This window comes from Miniopterus schreibersii (assembly GCF_964146895.1).
Source record: "Miniopterus schreibersii genome assembly, chromosome: 1".
NCBI lineage: Eukaryota > Metazoa > Chordata > Mammalia > Chiroptera > Miniopteridae > Miniopterus > Miniopterus schreibersii.
In genome coordinates, this window is record NC_138101.1 from 174,038,394 (window position 1) to 174,056,713 (window position 18,320).

Below are 18,320 nucleotides of genomic sequence, written 5' to 3' on the forward strand. Positions count from 1 at the left end.
ATCACTGATGCCTCTCTCTCCCTCTCTCTCCCTTCCTCTTTCTGAAATCAATAAAGATATATTTTTTTTAAAAATGAAACTTGTTTGGAAAATAGTTCTTTGTATTGGAATTGAAATTCAAGGCCTCTTGGAATTTATTTCAGTTTAGAGCTTAAATTTTTTAACGAGCTGTCATGTCCAATTTCTCTTGAGATTTTAAAAACACAACAAAAGGTCACTTTTAAGGACAGACTGAATGATTTGCATAATTTGCATGATAAATAAGGCACCTTTCTGCTAAGATAGCTGCAAATGTGATGTACAAATTACTAAACAGCATTCTCCAGCAGTACATATGTTTATGGAGATACTTGAATAGTATGTCTCTTAGCAACCACCAACTGCTTTCCAGATTTGCAGAGTAGTTGAAAGCAGTCTTTAGAAATATGCTGCTAAACTCTTGCCACAACAATCCACCCAATGAAATAATTCAAAGCTTGGCAATTCATTTTGGTCTAAAGGGCAGATAATAAAGAAACCATTTTCCCAACCATCCTAACACAGATGAAAATTACCTTTATTGGGAATAGACAAAGTTGTACCATAAACCCAGGCAAGCCTACACACTTACAGCTATAGAAGGCAGCTACCAAGTTAGCTAAGTCTAAAATCAATAACATTACCATAGACACAAGTGCACTGTGTAATCAACTGACCATCTCTCATAAATCTAATAGCTTTCTTGTGTAAAGACTTAGATTAAGTACATAAGAAATGTTAAAGGTTGTGTAAATCTAGATCTAATAAAAATTACAATGAAATTTAAGCAAGCCAGTCATTCTTAAATTAAAAACAGCAAACTGTTCAAAGGTACAAGTCATAGACTATTTTGTTAAACCCATATACAAATCTGGATTTTCAGCTTATTTTGAAAAGTCAGAAGATCTAGCAACACTTGGCCCACTTCCCTACCAGCCAACAGTTAACAGGAGCAGACTGGCAGCAGGGTCCAAGCTCTCTAAGTCACCACTGGTTCCACCACTCCTTTTGTCGCACTCAGACTACTTCATTACGTACCCATTTGTCTGGCCTCTGTAAAGATGTGAATGTGCTATCTCTGGTACTCACATGTTAAAAAGTACATGCTCCTGGCACTAATGAACATTCACTTCCAACACTGATCGGAAGGAATCGGCTGGCAAATTGAAACTGATGAGAATCCAAGGGCAGGCAAGACCACGTGTAAAGATCCCAGCAGCCAGGGAAGAACCACAAAAATAGAGTCCAAAGGGTTTTTTGATTTTTAGAATGGTAAAAGTCAGATTTCAAAAATTCCATAACACAGTAGGTAAGACATGATACATTAACACCATATGACTTCCTGGAGTGAGGCTATTCAAGAAAATGTGATGAAAGAAGGTTCTCAAAACAAGAACTGATCCCAATAAAAACAGTAGTGACGGCAGCAGCATAACATTTATGCAACACTGCATAGGTGTCGGGAACTGTTCTATGTGCTCACGTACATGTTCACTTATTAAATCGCCACACATCCTTTCAACATAATTACTATCATATTGTGGATGTTTTGCATCTACTTTCCAGAGCGGATGAGGCATAGGGTACTTATATAACTTGCCCAAGGTCACGCACTAAAAAATGGTAGAGCCTGAACGCAAACCAGTTTATACACTTAACCACTAATCTATACTGCTCCCTGATGAGTAAGAAAAATGGGAGGTATTGAAAAAGGCTCCTGAGGCAACACAGGAAGCTTTCCATCAAGCTTCAGATTTTAAAAGAACGCACAAGTGATGAAAGGAAGGAAGCATAATGAATGTTAAGCATAAAAGAATGGTGCAGTCTTACCAAAATAGTCTTAGGAAGGCTAATGCACAAAATCAGCTGAGGTTTATGAAAAATCAAAGCGACAAAATTAGAATGTACTTATAACTGAAATATTTTTGTTATTTTTACTGATTATAACATATATGTTCATTATTTTTAATGCAAAAAAACAGAGAAATATAAAAAATTAGAAAGTGAAGCTCATCACACATAGTCACATGCTATCAGGCAATTAACTACAATTTCATATATCTCTGTCCAAAATTTTTAATGCACATACAAATAATCCTTTCCCTTAAAGTAATGGACTCAGGCTCAAAAAACCACACTATTCCATAATGTGCATGTTTCACTTAAAAACAGATCAAGGGTAGCTATATCTCATTCTTTTTACAAACATGACCATTCCACTATACAAATGTCTATAGTTTATTCACCCAACACCTGCTGAGGAACTTTTAAATTGTTTCCAGTTTTCTAAGAATTTTTAAAAAGGATGCATTCAATATCCTTGTACATGTATCTTTGTGTACATATCGATTTCTCATGGACTTGCTAAATCAAAGTTTAAGATGACAGAATACTAACAGGCTCTAAAGAGGACTATGCCAATTTAATGTATTATGTATGAGTGTGTGTATATGTATCTATCTTTCTATTCATACATTTTCTTATGGGTTTTATAGCATTCCAAGAAGGGATTTTTCTACCCATGCATTCATTGTATTTCACTCTCCTCTATCCATACCACATTTCAAAATGAATGTACCTTGACAGTACTCTTTAATAACTAATATTAGTTTTCTTTCGCAAAAATTCCTTTTATTTCATAAAAATATCATTTGAAATTTTCAAATAAAGAAAATACTGAAATTCAATTAGAATTACACTAAGTGTATAAATTATTTGGAGATTCTATAACTATCTTCATGATAGCAAGTCTTCCCATCTAGGAATATGTTATATTTCTGTATTTATTTAACCCTTCACTGAAAAATTTTATTATATTTCATATAAATGTTTAAATTTTGTTCCAAAAGGTGGAGATTTAAAAAAATATCAGAAAGAAAACAAAAAAAGATATCCTATTATTATGGGCAGATAATATTAGTATGAAAAGAGAAACTAATATTTAATGAGCAACTACTTTGCTCCATGCATGATACCAGCAGACATTTTTATAAGGCATATCACTTTATCATCATAACAAGCCCACTTGTTGTAACTTGTAAGAGAGGTGACTGTTACTGCCATTTTACAGAAGAAAACACTGGGGCTCAGAACAGTCACTATTCTGCCCCCAAGTTTTCAGTACCTGTTTAAGACTGAAGGTGGAATCCTATCTTTTTATCCATGATGCCAACTGAATTAAACTTTAACAGCTGTCAGTTTTGGGGTGTTTCCCTATTTTACTTAACAATGACTCATTTATCTCCATGTCAGGAATGAGGAAACTCAAGCTTGGGCATTAAGTAAATGAACTTGTTTAAAGTCCCATTGCAAGTAGGTAGAAAAGCCAGGGTTTGAAAGAAGTTTCTTCTTACCCCTGAGCTCATATTCTCAGCTCCTAAAATACACTTAGAGTACACAGGGGAGTCAGGATTCAAATCCAAAGCTTCCAAATTTTCCTTGCGCTACATTGTGTTAAAACAGCTCAATTCTTAACCGTGCTTTTGTCTTTACTGACAGGGGAATGAGAGTCAGAATAGGTTGCAAAGAAAAAGCTACTTGCTATAGAAAATAAGTTTAAATCTCATGGACAGAATAAATTAAGTCTAACATTTAAAAAGTGATACACTAGCCCTGGTCTGTGTAGCCCTTTGGAGCATCGGCTGAGAACCGAAGGATCAAGGGTTTGATTCCCAGTCAAGGGCACAGACCTGGGTTGCAGGTTCAATCCCAGGTCTCAGTCACAGTGTTTGTGGAAGGCAACCAATTGACGTGTCTCTCACATCGATGTTCCTCTCTCTCTCTCTCTCTCTCTCTCCTTCTCTCTCTCTATCTCTCCCCCCTTCCCTCCCTCCCTTCCTACCACTCTCTCTATAAAAATCAATGAAAAAAATATCCTCGGGTAAGGATTAACAACAACAGAAAAAGTGAAATGCTGAGATCACCAAAACTCTTTTTGAGATCTTTGAGAATCCACCGAGAATAACAAATCTGATCAAAGAAAAGGAAGGAGGTAAATGTAATTACACGGTGGAATCTCACTGATAACGCCTCAAGCTCCTACCGACCCATCCATTTCCAGCAGGTCCCAAGTCAGGACCAAATCGCCCAGGAAGGGAGCTCAGAAGCAGCAGGCAGGGAACTGAGTCCTACTCCTAGAAGGTACTGGGCCCCAGGTAAGTCATCAGCAGGAGGAAAATGGGCAGGAGGCCAACTTTACAGGTTACCAACATGAATGAACAGGGAATTCTGGAAAATGGCAGCTAACAGGCACCCGGGGCTTGTCCCCAATATGGCAGTTAACGCACCGGTTAGTCTACCGTTATACTCAAGTACCACTCAGTGGGGCCATGGAATCTGCCAAACCCCAACTGTCCCTTTCATGACTGATTTAGGAACTGGGGTGAGCCCTGGTCTAAAGGTTGAGTTTATCAACAGATCCAGAAGAGGGAATGTAAAGAAAGCAAAAGTTGTAAAAATGAGGCAGGGCTGAAAAAGTAAAGTATACATGGATGGACTTCATTATTTATTCTTTATTTCTTGTCTCTGGCAAAACTGAGGGACAGATAATCCATCCCATGGTTTGCGAGTAGCTAACGCAATGTTACCAGCACACAGCAGTGCCCCCAGAAGTTCGCCACTGCCCCGTGGCAGATGAATGGCAGCCCTTTTTGTGATCAAGTCCCAAGGCCCGCAGATGAGGGGTATGCTGCAAACTCAGAGTTCTGGCTTTCACCACAGCATCTGACAAAGTCTCTACACTCTCCTTATGAACAGAAATTTAAAATGCAGGAAGGATGTGACAGAGTAAATTCCTAACTGGATCAAGGGTGCAATTTAAGAGTGCTGATGAGTGAAGCTCTACTATAAGAAAGGGAAGTTGCTAAAGGCTGCCACAGGCCGCTATCCTCAGTCCCAGTGAGTTTAGCAATTCAATCAATGACTTTGATGAGGCCAATAATCGGCATATTTAGAAGGTCACAGATGTGATTAAGATCGAAGATGCAGTAAATAAGGTGGATGAGAGCTTCAAGATCCAGAAAGACTTCAAAAGGCTAAGGAAAGGTGATATTCTACAGGAATATATGTCAGGTACTACACCTAGATTAAAAAAACAGAACAAAACAAAAAAAACACACCCACAAAATAAACGAAAAAACAAGGCAAACCATGGCTTTACAACAAGGTGCATAAAGCTAAATTAGAAGTCAGTTAAAACCACAAACTTAACGTAAGCGAGCGGTGCTATGGGCCAGTGAGTAGAGCCAGTGAGGCTTCCTCTTTAAGAAACAGCCTCCAATGAACAGAGAGCCCACCTCTGGGCTGGGCCGCACTCACCGGGCTCAGGGCACCGGGCTCGGAAACCCATGTGACCCTCGAAGACCAAGGGGCACGTGTTGAAGACTTCAACACTGACACAGGGCAGGGCTGACGAAAGTAAGGACCCGGCTAGAGCAGAGGACACGTACTGACAGCTGGCAGGCGAGATCTAGAAAGCAGATGGGCTGAGTCCATCCTGACCAGGATATCAGAGCTGTCAGAGGATCCCCATGAAAGCCTAGATTTCTGTGTTCCTGGGGGGAAGGAGAGTCTGGCTCTCACTGAGGAAGAGGGGCAGCCAAAGCTCCCTCCAGGTCTGCTTCCTGCTGCCTGGGCACCAGCCTTGCTGTAAATGAGCCTGCAAGCACTTGAGTTGCAGCTGCTATTTTGGAGAAAAAGAGCGAAGGTAAACACGAAAGCTGTGTCCTAATACCCGAAAGGTTATGTCTGGGCGAGGGACATACTAAGGGACCATTCTGGGGAAATAAGGCCAAAGGGTACAAGGAACAGAGAGGTTCAACATAAAAAATGTTCTAACAAAAATGGAACGGGCTGCCTGTGTATATGGCCTCTCCTCACCGAAAAAGGGGAAACGGAGACCACTGCTGCCCAGGGTTTCGAGAGGACAGAACTAGAACTAGAACGGACCAGCCGCAGCCTCCCTTGCAAGCCCGGGTTTCCCAGGCGGCCTCCCTTCCTGAGCTTCACGCCTGCCAGTGCCCGTCTCCCGTGGCGAGCACACGGAGCTGGGCCTGCGTGCTTTTCCTGTAAAGCACTGGCTTCACAGCCCCACTGTAGATTTACTGTTTCCACGTCAACTAAACACAGGCTTTACTGCGGAGTGATTATCTGATCCTCTAAGGCACTTTAATTTACCATAAATATAAGAAAACCTGGTTTTTTCATTAGTGTTGAGAAGCGAGGGCTACTGCTGCCTTGAAGACATCCCAAGGTACCGTGAGGCTTGGAGTCACAAGGAGGGATCATGGCAAAACAGGCAGAGAACCAGAACAGAAGATACGCTTGGGGAAACTTGATCTTTCTAGACCTCAGTTCACTCATCCATAAAATGGGCATAAACTTAGCCACGTCTATTCTAGATTGTTGTGCAAATCAAATTAAATAATGCAGGTAAAGGTGCTCTGACAACTCTATAGTGCTGCATATATGCAATACTTTCCAATACAAACACAGACGTGCTATGTCTTGCATTCGGTTTTATCTGATATGCATTTTGCCTTCTTGGTATAAGAATTTGGATCACTTACCCAGTGATCCACCTATTTACCTGCCTCTCTATGTACATGTCAAACCTCAATTTTCCAAAGCCTTGCATGTTAAGGTGTGAGGCATGATTCCCCCAGTGTGGCATCAATGTATACTAAATGTGTAGCATTCCTCAATGATTTGCCCATGTGACCAGAGGGAAAGGGGTGTACAGGTGTTAACGAGCCCCACAGGCAAGGCACCAGTGCTCCTGTCCATCTCTTAGTTGATAATTAGGGCTTAATTCCGCTGGGACACATAACTGGGGATGTACAGGAGCCTACATGACCCTCAGCTCCTTGGAACTAGCCTGCTTTTGACATTCTACTACACTGAACCACATGAAACTTCTGTGTTTTGAATGTCAAAACCAGTCAAAATATCAGCTATAGCTCAACCTCATTTATTAAGAATTCTAAACTTACTCATTTCATTCGGGAGAACGAATGAGGACATCATGAAGGTTATCAGACTTTATCCAGGAAAGGCACAGGAGAGATCAATTTCCTGCCAAATTAATGGTTCGAATTTGAAGTTCTCACAAGCTCTATTTGATGTGGGACACTTGGCTCACTTGGAAATAGATATTTGTTCTTTTCTACATGAGGTGCCCCATATATCACTTAGAAAGGAGCTGCAACAATCCATACACCAGCTGGCTCAAGTACCCATTTTTATAGATGAATGTCAACACGAGAAAGGAGGAGTTACTTAAACGCTCAGGGCCACGAAACTACCCCAGTCCCAGGTAAATAGGAAGATGTGATCTATGCTATAAAATGTAAAGTGACAAATCAGGAAAAATACGTACTCTGCTAAGTTCCAAGCAGATAAGTGAGAGTTAATACCTTCAGGGAAAATTAAAAGGCTGAGCTGTGCTACTTCCTCGCTGTGAAAGCTCACCAGGACTCTGACTTTGGTTATCTATTAAAGGCTACTCTGAACCATGCCTACTTAAGACTCCTTTACGCAAATAGTAGTTTTCAAGCTACATAAAAATTCATTCAAACTAGGGTTACATAAATAAAATTCCTTTATAATTAAATTTTAGGAAAGAAAACTGCAGGATTTAGGCATTATCATTCCTTGTTATTTAAAATATAATTAATTGCCAGCATAATAAATTAAGTAGCTATTACTTTTAATGAGCATTAATGGAAACTAACTTATGTATACAGGATAGGGCAAAAGTAGGCTTATAGTTGTGAGTATGCAAAACAGTTTATTCTTGTATTACTATTTATTAATTATTGCATTATTTGCCCCACACTGTATATATGTTTGTTTACAAGGTGTTATAACTGTCACTGTATTTTGCAAACATCAAGAGAAACGAGGTAAAGTGGTATCACCTGGATAACAAACACATGCAAACAAGGATTTGCTTACCTGTAATACAAATTTCTGATCTATGTATTTTTTGGCAATGCTGGGTTGGAATTCTTGGCTTTCCAAAAATCGTATGAAAAATTCATATACAAGCTGCAACAAAGAATTAAATTCAAATTATAATTCACTGAGAATAGTATCAAAAACCATGAAAAGCCTGCAACACTAAAACTGATAGGTCTTAAATGCTGAACCACTATGTTACACCTGAAACTAATATAATCTTATACGTCAACTATACTTTAATTTTTTTTTAATCTGTAAAAGAAAACATGACAGGTCTCAGAAAATTGGGTTTTAATATAAACTGACTAGTTATACTAGCTTTTCATTGTGCCTCACAGTTGCTGTTATGTTTTTTAACTTTTTAAATTAAAAATTAGAAAATACAGCCAAGTAAAGCAAATAAAAATCCCCCATAATTTTGCCATTCGGAGATAACCACTATTAAGATTTTAATGGTCCGGCCAGCATGGCTCAGCGGTTGAGCATCGACCTAGGTAGGATCCAGGAGATCCAGGTTCGATTCCCGGTCAGGGCACATGCCCGGGTTGCGGGCTTGATCCCCAGTCAGGGGTGTGCAGGAGGCAGCCGATCAATGACTCTCTCATCATTGATGTTTCTATGTCTCTCCCTCTCCCTTCCTCTCTCTGAAATTAATAAAGATATATTAAAAAAAAAATTTTAATGTATAAACTTCCCAATTTTTCTCTATAGTTCTACAATACACCAATGTACTATAAATACATTTTATATAGTTTTGTAAACTATTTTTACCCTCTAAACAATACATTATGAACAATTTATGTTAACAATATCTGAGGCATTTTTCTCAGTACGACAAGTAGTCCATCACACACAATCTCCTATGCTTGGAGATGTACATCACATAACACACATGAGTGTGCATTTGCTCGATTATTTTATGAGGAAATACTTCTAGAAGTAGAATTGTTAGATCAAAAGATATTCCAACATTCCAGAATTTTCAATAGTCACTGAAAAATTTCCTTTCAGAAAGTTTATGGCAATTTACACTCCTCTAAGCTACATAGGATGACAGAATATTCTCATGTGCAAAGAGTAAGAACATTTCCAACCTTGAATAACTGTTCTGATAAACAGTAGGAGAATCACTGCTTACGCTCGTTGCATAACAAATCTATACCAACGTATAAACGAGATCCTGGTATAGTACACAATCGTATATTAAAACCACAGCTTTTAAGAGACACACGCTGGGTTGGAAACCTAGCTCTGTCCCTTACTAACTGTGTAACCCTAGGCAAGTTAATGCCTCTAAAACTTTCTTCCAACTGTAAAATGATGATAATCCCTTAGATTAATTGTGATAATATATACAAAACCCTCTGCACAGAGACTAACGCATATCACCATTGTCAGTATTTCCTAAAACAGCATTCTCAAACTTTTTAGTCTCACTTTACATTTAAAAATGATTAAATACCCCCAAAAGCTTTTGTTTATATATAATATATAACAATTAGATGATTATAGTGTGTGTGTGTATATATATATATATATATATATTAGACATAAAAACAGAAAAATTTTAGATATTTATTTCATTTTAAAATAAAATATATTACATGTTGACATAAATTATATAGTATGTAAAAATAACTTTATTTTCCAAAAATGTTAAGAAGAGAGGCACTGCTTTTTATTTTTGCAAATCCCTTTAAAGGCCCACTAGAAGACAACTGTAACTGTCTTCTCTGCTTCTGAATTCAGTCTGTTTGGGTTGAAGTAGATAAAGAAAATCCATCCTCACACAGAGGTAGCCCAAATGAAAAAGGGAACGTATTTTCAGTCTTTTCACATAATTGGGGATATTCTTCTCTGATACCACACTACAAGTCGACAGTCGTTTCTTAAAGATGAATTGCAATGTAGAATGCGAAACCATATCAATGAGTTTTTCATATCACAATAAACTCCAACAGTCTGTCTTGCACTTTGAATGGATCTTTACTTGTGTGTGGTTTCCTAATATTTCTTGGCCAACTGGAAAATATTGGTTCATTGTGCTCTGTACAATCTTCAAATGTTTTCACATTTCATTAGTCACATTCCTTAGTATCTCCAATTTTATCAAAAAAGTCTAAGCTTTTGGAACCTGTAGCGTTCAAGGTGACAGATACAAGATAGATATAAGTCTTTGAAGTTTTAATTCTAAATTTTGCTCAAATGCCCTGTATTAGTGGCAGCAATTGTTTTCTTTGTTCATTTTAGAGAAAATACCCACCAAATACCCAAGCAGGAATCACCCTCGATTGCCAGGGATTCCTTCAGGAAGAAATGACATTTCTTGAAAACAGTTTGGCTGCAGCTCAAAACCACCACCCAAGGGCTTCAGCACAAGACACCCGTGCGGGTCAGTGAGCAGCCAGGTATACTTTATGAATACTTCCCATTTCCTCATGAAGAATATTTTTTAAATGTGGATTCACAGGTCAAGATTTAATAAAATTAGTAATCTGTGCTGCTTCCTCAAGGACACTGTTAACTGAAACGGCCTTTTGTTCACTGCCAGCGCACGCAGTGAAGAGGACGACGGCGAGTCCAGTTTGACGCAGCTGCCCTGATTTGTGCCGAGGAAAAGCAATTTCCACCACTGTCACTTCCACAACTCTTAGTGCAAACGGCAACAGCGCAGAGAGCAAATAATGGAGTATTATCATAAAACCAGTTTTGACGTTGCAGGCCCCTGGAAATCAGGTCTCAGTGTCCCCCGTGAGGGTCTGCAGACCACCACTAACCCAAATGTATCATATAGGAACTCCAGACACTAATTTCACACTTAAATTAGGGATTCACATTAGAATTTTGCTTCCATATAAAACTGTTTTTGTCTTTGAAACTCTGCATTGAGAAAAACCCCTTTCCCAGCGATCTGAAGAAGACTGTCCAGCTGTGCGTGTTGTTTCTCCTGGTCATAACAACACCTGGGTCCCAACACCTCCTACAAGAACTGTCTTTTTTCAGTACACTAATCTTTCAAATCGTAGCTTTACAAATAGAACGGAGGCCTTATTCAAGTAACCCATTCAAGGGTTTTCGTCTCTCTTTCGACTCCCACAGAGCGGAGAGATTCTCGTCTTCAGACCTGACTGGCTGCCGGGCTTTCCAGCCGGATTGGCAAAGTGCTCTCCCCTCTGGTCCCTTGAAAGCAGTTATGGTTTGGTGAAAATACTGCAGACACATTTATTAATAAGCATAAATGTTCTCTGGACTTAAGAGACAGACTTGACCCCAGAATCAAAAATCTCCCTTGAGTTTCTAAAGGGAAAGACTGGGGACTTAGGAAGGATCGATTACTTTTCAAGGTCACATAAAAGAATTCTCTAACAAACATGAATGAAAAGACTTCAGCATTCCTGCTTTGCAATCTCAAGTGAAAAGCATTAAAAACAATCCCTTATTTGTAGATGGAAGTCCTGTAAAACCATATTCCACTGGAAATACAGCGGTGGGCAAAAGTAGGTTTACAGTTGTTTGTATGGACATGCAGGCTATGACTGTTACAATAGCTTTATTAACTCAAAAGCTATTGTTATAGTAGCTTTATTAACTGTCACAGTGGCACAGTGCACTCAGGTACAATCTTGTAAGTGCTCGAGAAGAAGACAATACAACTAAATAATACAATAATTAATAAACAAATAATACTACAAGAATAAACTCTGTTTCACATACTCAAAATTGTAAAGCTACTTTAGTTCACCTGTGTACAGACCCAACTTCAGAAAACACACAAAAAATAACCACAGTAACTATGGGCACCAGTTAAAAGATACCAATACAGCTAATAGAAAATATCAAATAGCACATATAGTAGACCCCTTGACATATTTGAACTAGTATTAGTGGATTAAATTTTTTTCTATTTTTAAATATCCCCAAAGATCCATGACTTGTTATTATGAACAGTTTGTATGGGCCACAAACTTCAATGAAATAAGACGTGCATAGGAGCAGTCAATTAGCTGGGCAATGAGCCTCGCCATTCACCCAACCACCACATCTCAGAAGGCAACAGAACTGCATTGAGATGTGGTGGTTGGCTGAGCATTTTAAACATCTGCTTCCTTGGAAATGTGGTCCAAAAGAAGCAACACACTGCTAATGTTAGAATTAAGAAACAGTGAAAAGGTCTAAGAAACTGCCATGTTTTGGTAGAAAAAATGGACAGTCTGATCAATTAAAAAGTAAAATGTTGAATTGGGGGATGAACCACTAGGACACGAATGACCTATCATGAATGGCAAAGAGGTTTCTTAAACGTTCAGTGAGGGCTCTTGTCAGAACTAAAAGCATCTATCAGTGAAAAGGAAAGGTGACTAATTTGTAGGGTCACAATATTCAGAGGAAACACGGGATTCCTGCCACAAGTCAGGGGCCTGCACACAGACTCCCATAAAGCAATATAAGCGCAACAGTGGGCCTACTGAATTCATCTTTACTACAAATGAAGGCTGATGGGTGGATTTTAGGAGTAGGTTCCCTTTACCTGATCCAGCATTAGTCATACTTCCCTGAGCTAAAGAAGGGATGAGAGGATTATAGCTTGAACAGGATGTCGACACAGAAGAAACCAGCCTATTTTGAATACAATCTGTGTCTTTATGTCCAAAAGGGTACCAAAGTCTCACCATCACTCCTCACTGTTGCTTTGGTCTTGAGTTTAAGATGAACAAATGGCTAATGTTCCTGTAGTAATAATACAGTGTAAGCTAGAGATTTTTGGTGGCAGAATTTAGTTTAGTAGCTTTAGAAATTAATTTGGCCTATATTTTGAGTCATTAAACTTAGGAAGGATGAACTAAAATATTGAGGGAAACTTTATTGTACTTTAGGGGAAACATATCTATGGTGATCATAATTTTTAGAGTATTCAAAAGCTCTTGCAAATGGCAACAGTGGTCTATGGTCTCTTCTTTGGGACGTAGAGAAGACAAGCGAAGCTTTAAAGACTCCTCTTTTCCTGTCTTTTCTGCCATTAACATGGAACTTTCAGGAGATTATCTTTTTTTTGTTTTGTTTTAAAATTTTTTTCCAGACTACACTTCAATTCCATAAACTGCTGCCAAGCATTAAGAATAAGACATGACAAAAAGTCCACCCATTCAAAAGAGTAATTCTTTTTTTGGATTTGTCACATGAAAAGCACAAATAGTTTTGCAAATTTCTTAGATTGTATATAGTATGTCTGGCACCTTAAAAATATCAAGTATCTAAGATAGTAAATCAACTACAGTGTTTTAATTAATTTACTCAGTCTTGGCATTAGTAGGAGAAATACATATGTATAACACCCCTGGGTAAGAGTTGAGAGCGGAGCCCCTGAAAACTTACTGCATAACTAGGAAATAGCAAGCGTGTATATCTGCAGCAACCTTCAGTTGTCAAAGGACAGAGAATGCTGCAAATTTATGTCAAAAACTCTGAAGTGGCCTGGCCAGCACAGCTTGGCAGTTGAGCATCGACCCAGGATCCAAGAGATGGCGGTTCGATTCCCGGTCAGGGCACATGCCCGGGTTGCGGGCTCGGTCCCCCGCAGAGGGAGTGCAGGAGGCAGCCGATCAATGACTCTCTCATCACCGATGTTTCTCTCTCTCTCTCTCTTGCTGTCTTCCTCTCTCTGAAATAACAACAAATCGATGTTTCTCTCTCTCTCAAAAAATAATTTTTTTTTAAAAAAAAAAAGACTTCTGAAGTAGAGAAAAAAATAAGCCCTTAGAATGTCTCTAGGCCTTATCTGCCTGCTGCAGTTTTCTGTGCTTTAGAAAGTCAACTAGTAGCGATGAACAGAGCTACACAGATGCAGTGGCTCCTGCTCGCAGTGAAGGTGCACAGTGTTATATTCCTCCTCTCCCGTCCTTCCTCTCCTTGCTAATTCTCGGAGGACCAGCCTCCAAGGACCCAGCCTCTGAGGACAGTCTGGCTCAGTGACGACGATTCTGGGGTTCATTACATCAAATTTCCTTTTTCTATTCTTTTGAGAAATGTTGGTCTAGAGCAGGCAGCCAGGAGAGATGGAAAATGACCAGTATAAATAAGTAAATACAACACAGATGGGCCTAGTGCTGGGAAAGGAGATGCAAGGATGGCCCTGATCTGTCCTGGTACATGAGTATGATTGGAAAACATGGCCTTCTCGGTGCAAGAGGAAAAACCGGCCATCACGCGAGCTTTCCCTCAGCTGTTGCTCTTCCTTACAACACTTTGAAATGCTATTGCAATTTGCTCTCGCCCTTCCAGGCTAAAGAAACACATTTGTGGTTATCACGAAGACAGGCATACAAGCCCCCAGGCTACCCGCTGCTGAAAATGAGATACTACTCTGTGATCTAATCACATCTAACTAACATTAATGTGAAAACAGTTCTGTTCTTGTTTGGGCTTCCAGCAGGCAGGACTCACACAGAAACTGCAACAAAAGAGCAAGAACTGACAGCTGGACTTCCAACATGGGAGGGCCCACACTAAAGCATTACCCTGAAACTTACTGTTTTACTCTTTGGGCTTCCTAATTATCAAGAATAAAAACATAAAAGGCATTCTCTAGCTTCCCACTTATGTACTGTAATTTGATTTCTTAGTGAGTAAAGGCCTTCAAGAAGTTCCCATGCTAATCAGCTAATAAGTTAATGGAGCTTTCTTTTGTAACAAATGGTAGTTCAAAGTACCTGTAAATGTGGCCACGATGCCTCAAGGGTAGGTTCATCTTCTTCTGGATCAAATTCATTGCTGTCACTAGGAGGGAGAGTTCTGAATATATTGCAAGATACCTAGAAATAAACAGGCAGCAGAGTTAGCTGGAGGCACCTCCTGCACAGACTTACACAAGGTCTTTGCGACCAGCCAAAGGGAACCCAGATGACAGGAGCACCACCAAACTGGAAAGGGACCTCTTTCTATAGGCTCTGAGGTCAGGACCACCTCTGGCAAGAGCTGGAAAGCTGCGCAGCAGCCCCTCTGCCCTCGTGAACAGTACTCCTTGTCCTTACACGTCATTCCCACCACAGGTCCCTGCAACTGAACCTTCCATCAAAGCCTGCTTTTGGTTACTTACCAGTCAAGCAGGCTCCTAATTAACCAATTTACACTAAGATAGAAATAAGTGCTAATGCTAATGCATTTCCCTTCTCAGGCTTATTCACAATTTGCAAATTTACAGTTGAAATGACGGTGAAACTTCAGGCATTCACAGAAAGTATATCATAAGAGAAGATATTTCAGAACTTTCCTAACATACTTAAAATCATACCTAATCTGTTCTCAGTTGGTTTACAAAATAATAACAAGCCCAAAATAGAACACAAACCTCCATAAACCAGGCATTCCTTTACCATAGGCAATTTCCAAATTCAACGCTAGTCGTTCCAAGAATGGCCATGAGGTGACAACTGCTGAAACGGGTGGTGACGAGACGAGGATTCATTATATTACAGTTTCCGTATATACTCCAAGATTTCTATAGCAAAATGCTTATATTTAAATGCTGCTGCTACTATTCTCAGGGTTCCTTTTCAATTTCTGTTGTTTCTTGACCTACCTACTCACCTATCGTATCCTAAGTCTCTTCAAGCATATCCTCAGATCTGAAGAATAAAGAGGGGGGAGAATATATGAGATGCGGTGGGGGAGTGGGCTGTGTAGACTGCAGTGAAGGAAAAGCAAGCAGATGCCACACCAGAAGCCTCTGCTGGACTTGCTATACAATGCAGAAAATACTAAGCGTTGATATGCTGACCTGAAAGAGGGAAGAAGAAAGGCCTTTGGGGGCCCGTGTAATCTAAGTGCGTTTATTCACTCAACAGTATTAAGTGCTCATTAGGTATGTGCACACAGGGTTCTGGACACTAGGAAAATAGCAGTGAGCAAAGCAGATAAAAACCTGTGCCCGCATGGAGCTTATATTCGAATTCAAGTCAAATTATCCCAATTTCCTAGCTATGGAAACTGAGCCCAGATGTGTAAGCTATGGAAAGGAGATTCAATTTTATTTTAAGTGCTATAGGAAGCCACCAGTGGATCTTAAACAGAGAAGTGACATGATCTGATTTTTGCTTTATAAAAATAAAAATAAAAAGACTCTGTTAGCTATGTATAGAACAGAGAGGAAGGAAACCGTCAGAAGCCTGTGAAAGTAGTAAGAGATGATGATGGTTTGGACTAGGATGGGGACAGAGAAGACAGACAGAAATAGATCGATTCTGCTGACTTGGATCTACGGGGTGAAGGAAAGGAAAGAATCCAGAATGAGTCATAGATTTAAGGCCATTTACCCAAGATGGAGAAAGGTCGGAAAGGGAAAGAGTTTCTTTGTTTGCTTGTTTTGTTGGGAAGACCCAGGGATCCAGTCAGGAATGTTAAAGGAGCAAGCAATATCCAGGTGGCAATCAGACATACAAATCTGGACCTCAGAGCTGAAAGGTCAGGACGGGAGAGAAAAGAGCTCATGGGCATATACGCAATATTTACAACCACGGGGTTAACGGGGCACCTTGGAATGGAGTAGAGAAGGGAAGGGATCCTCGGGCATCCAACACTAGAAATCAGATAGAAAAAGAACAGCTAAGAAAGGCAAATGAAAAGGAGTGGTAGGTAGAAGAAAAGAAGTAGAGTTTGGGGGTCTCAGGAGCTAAGAAAAAGTGCCATAAGAAAGAAGTCAACACCACGACCTGGGTGAGTGTCCAGAGTATTAGGCCTAGTGAAGCATGTCGGTCCGGAAGCTTCTGTACTGTATTACTTCATTTATGCAACATTCTCAAAATGACAACACTGTAGAAATGAAGAACGGATTAATAGTTGCCAAGGGTTAAGGAGGAGCATGACTGGTTGGTTGGCTAGAAAAGCAACACAAAGGATCCTTTCCGTGGTTAAAAAGTTCTGTATGTTGACTATATCAAGGTTCAAATCCTGGTTGTGATATTATACTCTAGTTTTGCAATATAGTACCATTGAGGGAAACAGAGTAAAGGGTACATGGGATCTCACTATACTGTTCCTTATGACTACATGTGAATCTAAAACTATCTCAAAATAAAAGGCGTAATTTAAAAATAAATAAATAAAAAATAGAAGGAGGAAGGAAGGAAGGAAGGAAGGAAGGAAGGAAGGAAGGAAGGAAGGAAGGAAGGAAGGAAGGAAGGAAGGAAGGAAGGAAGGAGTAAGTCAACAGCAGCAAATGCTGTTCTGAGGTTAAGATGAGCGTAGAGCAGTGGCCATTGGATTTGGCAGCCCTGTAAACTGAGTACTGCTATTATCCCCAATTTACCATTGAGAAAACAAGTACAGGTGTTATTAAGATCTAAGGTTGCAGTTAGTAACCAGCAGTTACAACTGAACCCAGGCCGTCAAGCTCCATCATTGTGTTCTAGATTAGGCAGACCACCTATTTTGCTCTACTTTAGTTTAGATGACTGAAAAAATTACATGCGAATGTTTTTGCACCCTGGCTGGCACTGCTCAGTGGTTAGAGCGTTGGCCGGCACACCAGAGGGCGTGTGTGGGAGGCAACCAATTGACGTCTCTCTCTCACATCTCACATGGATCTCCCCACCCCACCCCAACCCCGCCCTTCCACTCTCTAAAAATCAATGGGGAAAAATATCCTCACTCCTCGGGCGAGGATTAGAAAAACTATGTTTTTGCTATGGTTAATGACAGCACGCACAGTTCTATTGCTTTATTTTTGTCCCTTCCAGTGATTATTAGAAATTATGTATGCAAAGAAACTAGTGACTTTTCAGATAACCATAAACCTATGATTTCTCTTCAGTCAGTCATACTGCAATCACAAGGGCAAAGGTCTTTTAACTACTTGCTTTTGAATCTTCATTAAACTATACTATTTCAAAAAGTGAATTGAGTTTTTTCCTTTTTTTGAATTGAGTTTTCATTCCAACTGAATCATTTATATTGACTGTACTCTGTAACAAGTTTTCTACCTCTCCTGGGATGTGAAAGCAAACCACCACCACAACAAAGGCTTAAATCTGGATAAAAAGAAACTTCTGCCCCTCTGTATTCTTGGACATATAAGCTCTCTGACAGTGCCCACCATGTGCTACAGCAATTGTTTGTTTATATATCTGTTTTTTTCTCCCCACTAATCAAGAACATCCAGCGTCATATTCACATTTGTTTTCCTAGCATATACGAAGCATCCAATAAAAATTCACAAAATAAAAGAGCTTTATTGAGTTGACTTCTAAACATTCACCAGATGAGTAACAAGGAAGCACAAATCTGTTGGGCTGGACAACTAAGAGCTGACTCAGCTGGTGGTTCTCTAGTAGATTTGGAAAGAATGTCAA

The 18,320-nt window shown here is 39.6% G+C and overlaps 1 protein-coding gene across 2 annotated transcripts in view; it reads right to left on the reverse strand.

Moving 5' to 3' along the window:
- The window catches only part of PPP2R5E (protein phosphatase 2 regulatory subunit B'epsilon), a 135,427-nt gene that overhangs the window by 25,136 nt on the left and 91,971 nt on the right, over positions 1 to 18,320 (reverse strand). For both annotated transcript variants that reach the window (XM_081151435.1, XM_081151436.1), the window contains exons 4-5: positions 14,685 to 14,786; positions 7,972 to 8,064 (exon numbers count right to left, since the gene is read on the reverse strand). In XM_081151435.1, the coding sequence (XP_081007561.1) occupies positions 7,972 to 8,064; positions 14,685 to 14,786 (195 nt within the window). The remainder of the gene's footprint in view (positions 1 to 7,971; positions 8,065 to 14,684; positions 14,787 to 18,320) is intronic.